The sequence below is a fragment of the Engystomops pustulosus genome, chromosome 2 (genome assembly GCF_040894005.1).
Source record: "Engystomops pustulosus chromosome 2, aEngPut4.maternal, whole genome shotgun sequence".
NCBI lineage: Eukaryota > Metazoa > Chordata > Amphibia > Anura > Leptodactylidae > Engystomops > Engystomops pustulosus.
Genome location: NC_092412.1, coordinates 128856251 through 128868373, shown reverse-complemented (window position 1 = coordinate 128868373; position 12123 = coordinate 128856251). Strand labels below are relative to the sequence as shown.

The 12123-nt window shown below is 45.5% G+C and overlaps 1 protein-coding gene across 1 annotated transcript in view; it reads right to left on the bottom strand.

Moving 5' to 3' along the window:
- The window catches only part of GAS2L2 (growth arrest specific 2 like 2), a 47400-nt gene that overhangs the window by 4768 nt on the left and 30509 nt on the right, over window positions 1-12123 (bottom strand). The window contains exons 5-6 of the mRNA XM_072136383.1: window positions 3650-3746; window positions 780-1065 (exon numbers count right to left, since the gene is read on the bottom strand). Of these exons, the coding sequence (XP_071992484.1) occupies window positions 780-1065; window positions 3650-3746 (383 nt within the window). The remainder of the gene's footprint in view (window positions 1-779; window positions 1066-3649; window positions 3747-12123) is intronic.

Below are 12123 nucleotides of genomic sequence, written 5' to 3'. Positions count from 1 at the left end.
AAAACCTGACGGATTTGGAAAAACCACCGCATTTAAAAAAAAAAAAATCTGTCACGGAGCTTGCACTTACCTTCACTCAGCCCGGCTCTGTGAACTCCAGCGCGTTCCGATGCTTTTCAGCGCAGCAGCGCCACCTGGTGGACGGTGGAGGAACTAACTTAACAAATCCTGGCCGGACCCGAATCCAGCGCAGAGAACACGCCGCTGGATCGCAAATGGACCGGGTAAGTAAATCTGCCCTATTATATTACTGTGAATTTTGTGTGATGGTCCTCTATGACGATTATGAGATTGGATATAAGACACAATAACACACTCCCCTATCATACATCACATATATACCAAACAGTCAACACTACCATGTCACCCTCTCTCCTCAGATCAAGACCTTATCTTATCTGTAGAGTTGCTTCAGTCTCCTCTACACATTGCTGAGAAAAGTGTGAAAGCATGTTGCTACTGGTCAGGAAGTGCCTCTGTCTGTAGTGCTCTCTGCCTCCTGCCCCTTCCCCTTGCAGTACAAGAGCAGCCATAGTAACCACAATCAGGAGTTTATGGTCATATCTAGGGCCAACCAAAATGTAAACACCAGAACTGATATAGACAGGTTGGAATCATATCTGTGAAATGCTGTATTTTTGTTAATAACATTGAATCAGAGTGTTATTTTGTTATTCTGAGTATACGGTATTTAAAATTCTTCTATTTGTGGAAATACCTCTTTAAATGATGACATTCTATTTAAGCATGTAAGAATATACATGTATGATGTCACCTACCTGAAAGCAAAACTCCTTTTGAGGTCAGATTGCCCAGCAGGGGTCTTGTATGCAGCACTTTTGTCTGTACTTTCAGGGCTATTGGATGATAAGGAATAGGTTCTACTGCTGCTAGATGTGTATGTTCTCCAATCAACAGGGGGCAGTGGACTTTGAGATCTGCTCACTAATAATGTTGTTTGAGTTTTACTAGGATCATCAGATCGAGGTGTTAAGAGAGTCTTTATTTCATGAGTTGGATTTATTGTCTTCTGCTGATGGCCTGATTTGGAAATTTGTTTGTGAGCTGCCGGAGGAAATGTTAAAATAGATACATTTTAATTATGCATAACAGTGTCATTAAAATAAATATTATCTTGTGCATTCATCATCCTGTGTATAATATCTCATTTCGATTCATGTTGGCCACAGAGTTTTGCTAAACTATTATAAATAATAATTATAGATGGTCACAACAAAGCTGTAAAAGTCTCTTTGCTCTGGCATCTTTTCCATCTGTAACTACTGGTTATTTAGCTGTTTGCATGCACCCTCTCCTTGGATGTTGCCATGGGAATAAATAGAAACTTTTATCAACACAAAGGGGAGGATTGTATGCCAGCGCATGATGTTAAACCTGCTTCCCCTCCCCCTGCGCACGTGACACATTGACATTTGACACAAACACTTTAGCTCTTCATTTGCCATTATGCCAATACAAAAATAAGAATCTGTATTAGAATGTGTAAGCTTGTTTTTTTTTATTGTAATTATTCTTCTGTTTCTTCTGATATTCTTATAGCAGGTAAGCAGGTTATACAGCCAGACCATGCTATTTCAAAATGGCATCCTTTTATATATAAAATCCTTTAATTATATTTTATTCTGTTTTTTTAGTTCTTTTTCTAGAATTTCTTTTTAGTTTCCACTTTAAAGGAAATGAACCACTTGGGCACTGCTGTTTTAAGCTGAGCTCACATATTGGAGTTTTCATACTAATAACAGTTTTTATTTTCATTAGCCCCAAAACTGTGCCATTGTGTCATGGGTGCCCCCGCGACCCACGTTGTGGCTCACGGGCACACCCCTGCCCCTTGCCATTCAGGTGCCTCAATGACGCACATCCGGGGTCGCGGGCACACCCGTACCTCTCCGCGGCCCCCGGCTCCCCTCTCTGCCTTACCTGTCCACGTTCCTGGTCCGGCAGCCCAGCGGGAGATGGGGATGTGTGCGCGCCAGCACTCGAAGATTTAAAGGGCCAGCGCACCGCTAATTGGACATTCCTGGGAAATGATAAAAGACAGCCTATCCCATCATTCCCCGCCGGATATTTGTGCCTAGTGCCTGTAAAAAATTTATTTCATGCGATTTGTGGTGTTCCTGGTTGCGGGTGGTACCACGCCGCAACAAGTCCAACCTGCTTTGCTGCGGCCTATGGTAAAAATCGGGTACCACTTAGAATCTAGTCCCAGATGTTGGCTTATGTCATCATCCACGGTGATCCAGTGGATCCACTACCACTGATCCTTTCGTTTCTGGCATTCCAGGGTGTGTCCGATAAGGTGTTATGTGCTTCCCTCCCATACCCCTGCCAGAGACAGTGACATCAGCTGACTGTCTGAAAGTCTGGTGCATGCACAGGTGAAAGCCCTAGCACGCTCTCAGAGGAAGGGAAGAAGCACACGCAAGAGGCGTGCACAATTATGTAATGAGGGAACACTGAACACCGTGTCTGTGACACCCTTGAGTGCCGAAAACTAATTTGCATATTTTTACAAAGAGTTTTCTTTCTACAATGGCATCTACAATGGCAGAGTTTTGGGACTAATGAAAATGAGAATCCTTATCAGCATTAAGATGCTGATATATAAGCAACAACATTGCCCAAGTGGTTGATTTACTTTAATTATACAGAGAGCCAGAACAAGATTCCATGCTGTAGAAAAAGAAAATCTGGCAATGACAGAAGGTCTGTATATTATATAAACCTGAGCAGCGGACAGGCAGTTAATGTCTCACAAAAGATAAAAATAGAATACTGCAGACTTAATGTCACAAGTATCAGGGACAAGTGACATTACAGTAAAGAGGTAATGGACCATGCAGAGACTTGATTGTCTCTCGTACCTTCTCTAGCAGAATAGAGCTTGCTGCTGGCAGCCTTCCAAGTGCGGAGTGAGTGACAGCAGTAGTGTGCAAATGAAATGAGGCATTTCAGGTGACTGATGCTAGAGAGTGGTTAGATGGGCTCACTGAAGCAACCTGTCACACTGTCATTACTACCGCACAACAATGACCTAGCTGAAGTAATTGATTTTCAAAGACTCTGGCAGGTAATTGCTGGGTTTGTCTGTAAAAGTTGCAAATTTTGGGCCTTTTAAAAAAAAAAATATATATATATATCACCTACGCATGAGGGTTCCTGATTTAAGTAGTTTTGTCATTTGAAAGGAAAGAATACTGTTTTGTCAGTCTGCTTGAATAGTAAATGAAAATTATATGACAATGTTTCATTTGTTGTCATAATAAATACAAGACTACCATAATAAATTATACCATCAATCCAAATGATAAAGTGTGAAGAAATTTGGCTTTGCTACACACAGCTTGATATAGGTATATTTATAGCCAGGGCTGTATAAAGCCTTTAGGGCTATAATGTTTGAGCCTTTCTAATACACACAGATCAATAGTGGTTAAGTATTGGTACCAGTGTGAATACAGACAACTTTATTTGTTTATATTATGTCCACAATAGACTGTACATTGTCTGAGAACTATGGATGTTCTAGGAATAATATGGATGCTAAAATGGAGGCTCCTTATACTTTCAATCATTCCTTGATATCAAGTAAGGCTCAATCAAGCATATACAGAATAATGTTACATACACAATGATGTACAGCGACAGGGGTCATGTTTATCCAGATAATGTTCCAGTGTGTCCCAACCGCCTCCAACTCTCACCATCACATGGTTGCGCAGAATCTGTAAAAAAATTAATAAATTAAAAACGCAATTTCTGTGATTTTTGACTCATCCAAGCAACTACATTAGAAAAGTTCATTGATCCTCTAATTTCAAGGTCCTGAATACACAGGAGCAGTACATTATTCGATACTTCTTCAATGTCATATTTGCATTTCCCAACATATTAACCAGTAGAGTCTGAAATGTATGTAGGTAGTGCAAATTCAGTTTTTACTAAATGTCTAATATGTTGTTAATACCAAAGTTAGACCTTAAGTGGATATGTTGCCTGTTTGTTTTTCACAAAGTGTCAGGTTCTGCCCAGGGCAACATCCAACCTTCAGCAAATCCTGGTCACAATAGCCAGCACTAAGTTCATCCCCTTAGTGACCAGTCTATTTTGGGCCCTAATGACCAAGTCCCTTTTCTGCAGTTATTCTTTGTAGCACATCAAGAGCAATACATTTCTTATATTTCCATCAATATAGCTGTATTTGGGTTTATTCTTTGGGCAATGGTTTACAGATACATTTAGTAACTCTTTCTGTGGAGAAATGAGGAAAAACAGCAACAATCTTATTGCCATTTTTTATGATAACTTGTAGCATCCAACACTCAGAAAACATTTTTATTCTTTAAAAGAATGTCATAGGTTTTACCCCACTAAACTACTTCAGGTAGAGTATGAAATGTCCTTTCTAAATTCCCTGTTTTATGTGAAATCTTACCTGTTTACTTATAAAAAATAATAGTGGCTGGCTAATGCGGCCTTGCACACGAGAATGATCATGGGGCTTGGTATCGGTAGCGGAGGCCTCATCCACAACCTGGTAGGTCTCCATCAGGTGGTGTGTGCAAGAAAATGGAGGGAGGTGCTGACAGTAGATTTCTCCCTGGGGCAACTCTGATGTGTATGTAGGGATACAGCCTAATCCAGGGATCACACTGGTGCAGAATAACTTACAGATCCTTATTTGAACAGCAAACAGCAGGCAACAGCCTTAATAGCAGCAAACATCAGCTGAAGTGAGATTGCTGATCGGAGTACAGGTCCGCAGGAAGGTGTTTGCTTACAGCCTGGTTAATAGCTTCAGGCTGGGCTAGTAAAGATGGATCAGAGTCCTGGTGGTGGACCTCTGCTCTACCCTAGTCTCCTGACTGGCTAAGGTGTCAGGCAGCTTGCCTGAGACACCTCTGCTTCCTGGTCTGGAACACAGACTCTGCAGCTCTGAGCTGCACACTGGACTAGGTTCTGGAATACTCTGACCAAGGGCACCTCTGGAACTTTCCTTGAGAAAGACCTCTTGAGAAAGACCATGTACTCCCACCCACAAGGGGTTTTATCAACTCCACCTTATGAGGTGGAAAGAACTTGTCCAGCCAGCACACTCCTTCCTTCATAGCAATTACAGAGCATATGATCAGTTAGAACAATAAACTCCTAACCTCCCAGGCAGAGCTACAATCACAAGTTTTCCACCTTGAAGACCTCGTAGAGAAGTGATCAGTCTCCCTAGACAGCTCCTGCCATGGAGTGGGACAATTTTGCAACACCTACCTCACCCTATGCATTGGCTTATTGTGTAATATTAAAGATAAGAATCTCATCTTTCAGTTCACATCAGGGTTTTGGTTCTGTGAGGTACAGAACTTGACATATAGGCAGTTAAAAATAGGATCTGGAATAGAGATGAGCGAACATACTCGTCCGAGCTTGATGCTCAATCGAGCATTAGTGTACTCGTAACTGTTCGTTGCTCGGACGAGTATTTCGCCTGCTCGAGAAAATGGCAGCTCCCGCCGTTTTGCTTTTTGGCGGCCAGAAACAGAGCCAATCACAAGCCAGGAGACTCTGCACTCCACCCAGCATGACGTGGTACCCTTACACGTAGATAGCAGTGGTTGGCTGGCCAGATCAGGTGACCCTGGGATAGACTAGCCGCTGCCCGCGCTGCTCGGATCATTCTCTGTCTGGATGCCGCTAGGGAGAGAGCTGCTGCTGGTCAGGGAAAGCGTTAGGGTGTTCTATTAGCTTACTGTTAGGCAGGAGTGATTCTAAAAGAACCCAACAGCCCTTCTTAGGGCTACAATAACGTTATAATTTTTTTTTTTTTTTATTTGCAGCTAGTACCATATTGTGAGGAATTAGCAGGAGGACTTGCTACCGTTGTGTTTAGCTCTTAGTGACACACATATCCACCTCAAACACCAAAGTGGGAAAATTTATTAGGGGTTTGAGTAGAATTAGGCACAGTCTGCCAGTTTCTTTTTATTTTACGTTTATTGTTTTAATAACTCAGTGTCATCTCATCTTGCATAGTAGTGTGCTGTAATACTTGGCTAGAAAATAGCCATAGGAGAATACAAACGGCTTAATTACGCCTACAGTAGCGTTATATATATTTGTTTTCTGGTTGATCTGCTGGTGGCTGTAGTTGTTGCAGTGCATCTACTAGTAAATTGTGAGCAATTTGGAGTCAGACTTGCGACCACTGTGTTTTAGTGACGCACATATCCATCGCAAAGACCGAAGTGGGAAAATTTATTAGGGCCCGGGGTTGTATTTCAATTAGGCACAGTCTGCCATTTCCTTTTTTATTTTACGTTTATTTTTTTCATAACTCAGCGTCATCTCATCTGGCATAGTAGTGTGCTGTAATACTTGGCTAGAAAATAGCCATAGGAGAATACAAACGGCTTAATTACGCCTACAGTAGCGTTATATATATTTGATTTCTGGTTGATCTGCTGGTGGCTGTAGTTGTTGCAGTGCATCTACTAGTAAATTGTGAGCAATTTGGAGTCAGACTTGCGACCACTGTGTTTTAGTGACGCACATATCCATCGCAAAGACCGAAGTGGGAAAATTTATTAGGGCCCGGGGTTGTATTTCAATTAGGCACAGTCTGCCATTTCCTTTTTTATTTTACGTTTATTTTTTTCATAACTCAGCGTCATCTCATCTGGCATAGTAGTGTGCTGTAATACTTGGCTAGAAAATAGCCATAGGAGAATACAAACGGCTTAATTACGCCTACAGTAGCGTTATATATATTTGATTTCTGGTTGATCTGCTGGTGGCTGTAGTTGTTGCAGTGCATCTACTAGTAAATTGTGAGCAATTTGGAGTCAGACTTGCGACCACTGTGTTTTAGTGACGCACATATCCATCGCAAAGACCGAAGTGGGAAAATTTATTAGGGCCCGGGGTTGTATTTCAATTAGGCACAGTCTGCCATTTCCTTTTTTATTTTACGTTTATTTTTTTCATAACTCAGCGTCATCTCATCTGGCATAGTAGTGTGCTGTAATACTTGGCTAGAAAATAGCCATAGGAGAATACAAACGGCTTAATTACGCCTACAGTAGCGTTATATATATTTGATTTCTGGTTGATCTGCTGGTGGCTGTAGTTGTTGCAGTGCATCTACTAGTAAATTGTGAGCAATTTGGAGTCAGACTTGCGACCACTGTGTTTTGCGCTTAGTGACGCACATATCCATCGCAAAGACCGAAGTGGGAAAATTTATTAGGGGCCGGGGTTGTATTTCAATTAGGCACAGTCTGCCATTTCCTTTTTTATTTTACGTTTATTTTTTTCATAACTCAGCGTCATCTCATCTGGCATAGTAGTGTGCTGTAATACTTGGCTAGAAAATAGCCATAGGAGAATACAAACGGCTTAATTACGCCTACAGTAGCGTTATATATATTTGATTTCTGGTTGATCTGCTGGTGGCTGTAGTTGTTGCAGTGCATCTACTAGCAAATTGTGAGCAATTTGGAGTCAGACTTGGGACCACTGTGTTTTGCGCTTAGTGACGCACATATCCATTGCAAAGACCGAAGTGGGAAAATTTATTAGGGCCCGGGGTTGTATTTCAATTAGGCACAGTCTGCCATTTCCTTTTTTATTTTACGTTTATTTTTTTCATAACTCAGCGTCATCTCATCTGGCATAGCAGTGTGCTTTCATACTTGGCTATAAAATAGCCATAGCAATAGGATAGCATCGTTTGGTTTTAAAAACTAAAAAACACAAAAAAAAACAAAAAAAAAAAAAAAAAAGTTAAAAAAAAAATTCAAGTTATAACTCTCATTTTCAAAATGTTTAACCAGAGGGCTAGGGGTAGAGGACGAGGGCGGGGACGTGGGCGTCCAACTACTGCAGGGGTCAGAGGCCGTGGTCCTGGGCAGGGTGAGACACCACCTGCTTATGAGGGAGCAGGGGAACGCCGCAGAGCTACACTCCCTAGGTTCATGTCTGAAGTTACTGGGAATCGTGGTAGAGCACTGTTGAGGCCAGAACAGTGCGAACAGGTGATGTCGTGGATTGCCGACAATGCTTCGAGCAATTTGTCCACCAGTCAGTCTTCCACGCAGTCCACCCATGTCACCGAAATCGGCACTCCTCCAGCTCCTGCACCTCAGCCTCCTACCCCCCCAGTCTGCCCCCTCCCAGCAAAATTTGCCATTTGAACCGGCATACTCTGAGGAACTGTTTTCTGGACCATTCCCACAGTCACAAACCACTTGTCCGGTTGCTGATGAGCAATTTTCCGATGCCCAGGTTTTCCACCAGTCGCAGTCTGTGGGTGATGATGACCTTGTTGACGTACTGGAAGAAGTGTGTAAAGAGGTGTCCGACGATGAGGAGACACGGTTGTCAGACAGTGGGGAAGTTGTTGTCAGGGCAGGAAGTCCGAGGGGGGAGCAGACTGAGGGATCGGAGGATGATGAGGTGACAGACCCAAGCTGGGTTGAGAGGCCGGGTGAACACAGTGCTTCTGAGACGGAGGAGAGTCCTCGACCAGAACAGGTTGGAAGAGGCAGTGGTGGGGCCATACGGAGAGGCAGGGCCAGAGCTGGTGCATCAGCGCCAAATGTGTCAACTAGTGAAGCTCCCGTGGCAAGGGCTCCTGCGGCGAGGGCTAGATTTTCAGAAGTCTGGAGGTTCTTTAAGGAAACACCGGATGACCGACGGACTGTGGTGTGCCACATTTGCCAAACCAGGATCAGCAGGGGTTCCACCACTACTAGCTTAACTACCACCAGTATGCGCAGGCATATGAATGCTAAACACCCCACTCAGTGGCAACAAGCGCGTTCACCTCCGGCCGTGCACACCACTGCTCCTTCCCCTGTGTCAGCTGATAGTCAGCCCCCTGCCCAGGACCCTGCCACAAAAACCCCATCGTCGCCTCCACGATCCTCCACAGCATCCACCAGCGTTCAGCTCTCCATACCCCAGACGCTGGAGCGGAAACGCAAATATAGTGCAACCCACCCGCACGCCCAAGCCCTTAATATGCACATCTCCAGATTGCTAAGCCTGGAGATGCTGCCCTATTGGCTAGTAGAGACCGAGGCCTTTCGCAGCCTCATGGCGGCGGCCGCCCCTCGGTATTCGGTCCCCAGCCGCCACTACTTTTCCCGATGTGCCGTCCCAGCCCTGCACCAGCACGTGTCAGACAACATAATCCGTGCCCTGACCAACGCCGTTTCTGACAAGGTCCACCTGACCACGGACACGTGGACGAGTGCTGCCGGGCAGGGCCACTATATATCTCTGACGGCACATTGGGTTAACTTGGTGGAGGCTGGGACCGAGTGTGACCCTGCGGCTGGTCATATTCTGCCGACGCCGAGGATTGCGGGGCCTACCTCGGTCCAGGTGTTTGAGGCCTACTATGCCTCCTCCTCCTCCCACCCCTCCTCCACCTCCTCCTCCGAACGACCATCCGTGGGCATGGCGCCATCAGTCGGTAGCTCTAGGCACAGCAGCAGTGCCGTCGCTAAGCGACAGCAGGCGGTGCTCAAACTGCTGAGCCTAGGCGATAAAAGGCACACCGCCCAAGAACTATTACAGGGCATCACGGCGCAGACTGATCTGTGGCTGGCACCGCTGAACCTGAAGCCAGGCATGGTTGTGTGTGACAATGGCCGTAACCTGGTGGCGGCTCTGCAACTCGGCAGACTGACACATGTGCCATGCCTGGCCCATGTGTTAAATCTGATAGTTCAGCGTTTCCTCAAGACATACCCCAATCTGTCTGATTTGCTCACGAAGGTGCGCCGCATCTGTGCGCATTTCAGGAAGTCCAGCACAGATGCTGCCACTCTCAGGGCAGCGCAGCGCCGCCTCCAACTGCCCGCTCACCGACTGTTGTGCGACGTGCCCACGAGGTGGAATTCAACACTGACCATGTTATCCAGAGTTTACCAGCAGCGCCGAGCGATTGTAGACTGCCAGATGTCAACTTCCACCAGAACTGGTAGTCAGGTCAGTCAGCTTCCTCAAGTCTACAATGAGGAGTGGACGTGGATGTCTGATATCTGTCAGGTGCTGAGTAACTTTGAGGAGTCAACACAGATGGTCAGTGGCGATGCCGCCATCATCAGCCTCACCATCCCGCTGCTTGGCCTGTTGAAAAACTCTCTGGTCAGCATGAAGTCGGAAGCTTTGCGCTCCTCACAAGAGACGGGGGAAGAAGATTCCCTTGTTGATAGCCAAAGCACCCTTAGGTCTGTTTCTCAGCGCATATCGGAGGAGGTGGAGGTGGAGGAGGATGAGGAGGAAGAGGAGGAGAATGTTGGCGAGACACAAGAGGGGACCATTGTTGAGTCCTTCACTGTTGAGCGTGTATGGGCAGAAGAAGAGGAATTGGAGGAGTTGGAGGAGGAGGAAATGGACAGTCAGGCCAGTGAGGGGAGCGAATTCTTACGCGTTGGTACTCTGGCGCATATGGCAGATTTCATGCTAGGCTGCCTATCCCGTGACCCTCGCGTTCAAAGAATTTATTCCAGCACCGATTACTGGGTGTTCACTCTCCTGGACCCACGGTACAAGCAAAATCTTTCCACTCTCATCCCTGGAGAGGAAAGGAGTGTGAGAATGCATGAATACCAGCAGGCCCTGGTGCACAAGCTGAAACAGTATTTCCCTTCTGACAGCGCTAGCGGCAGAGTGCGTAGTTCTGCGGGACAAGTAGCAAGGGAGAGTAGGCGAGCAGGCAGCTTGTCCAGCACTGGCAAGGGTACGCTTTACAAGGCTTTTGCCAGCTTTATGTCACCCCAGCAAGACACTGTCACCTGTCCCCAGTCTCGGCAGAGTAGGGCTGATCTTTACAGAAAGATGGTGAGGGAGTACGTAGCTGACCATACCATCGTCCTAAATGATCACACAGCTCCCTACAACTACTGGGTTTCAAAGCTGGACATGTGGCACGAACTGGCGCTGTACGCCTCGGAGGTTCTTGCCTGCCCTGCCGCTAGCGTCTTGTCCGAGCGGGTTTTCAGTGCAGCTGGTAGCATCATCACCGATAAGCGTACACGCCTGTCGACTGACAGCGCTGACAGGCTGACGCTTATCTAGATGAATAAAGCATGGATTTCTCCTAATTTCCAATCTCCAGCAGGTGAAGGAAGCTCAACCTGAATAATTTATCCACTCCTCCTCCTCCTCCTCATTTTCCTCCTTCTCCTGCTCTTTGTACAGTAAAGCAGAGGAAACTGGCTATTTTTTGACAGGGCCCACTGGCTCTACCTATAGTACTTTATGCATTTAATTTTTCTGGAGGGCCACCGACCCGGTCCTCTGTTTTAAACAATTTTTGGGAGTGCCACATACAGGCACTCAATCTATTCAATTTTTCTGGAGCTCCACCTACCTGCTCCTCTGGTTTGAAAAATTTTTTGGACTGCCACATACAGGCACTCAATCTATTCCATTTTTCTGGAGGGCCACCTACCTGCTCCTCTGGTTTGAAAACTTTTTTGGACTGCCACATACAGGCACTCAATCTATTCAATTTTTCTGGAGGGCCACCTACCTGCTCCTCTGGTTTAAAAACTTTTTTGGACTGCCACATACAGGCACTCAATCTATTCCATTTTTCTGGAGGGCCACCTACCTGCTCCTCTGGTTTAAAAACTTTTTTGGACTGCCACATACAGGCACTCAATCTATTCAATTTTTCTGGAGGGCCACCTACCTGCTCCTCTGGTTTAAAAACTTTTTTGGACTGCCACATACAGGCACTCAATCTATTCAATTTTTCTGGAGGGCCACCTACCTGCTCCTCTGGTTTAAAAACTTTTTTGGACTGCCACATACAGGCACTCAATCTATTCCATTTTTCTGGAGGGCCACCTACCTGCTCCTCTGGTTTGAAAAATTTTTTGGACTGCCACATACAGGCACTATCCAAATTGAATTGTCTCCATAGCAGCCTCCACACGTTGTCTCCATTGCTACCTCCAAAAGTCGTCCATATAGCTGCCTCCATACATCGTCCCTTTATCAAACGAGGTTTGTCAGGCCGAAATTTGGGTTGTTTTCATGGATTCCACATCAAAGTTGTTAACTTTGTCGCCACCCTGTGTTATCCACAAA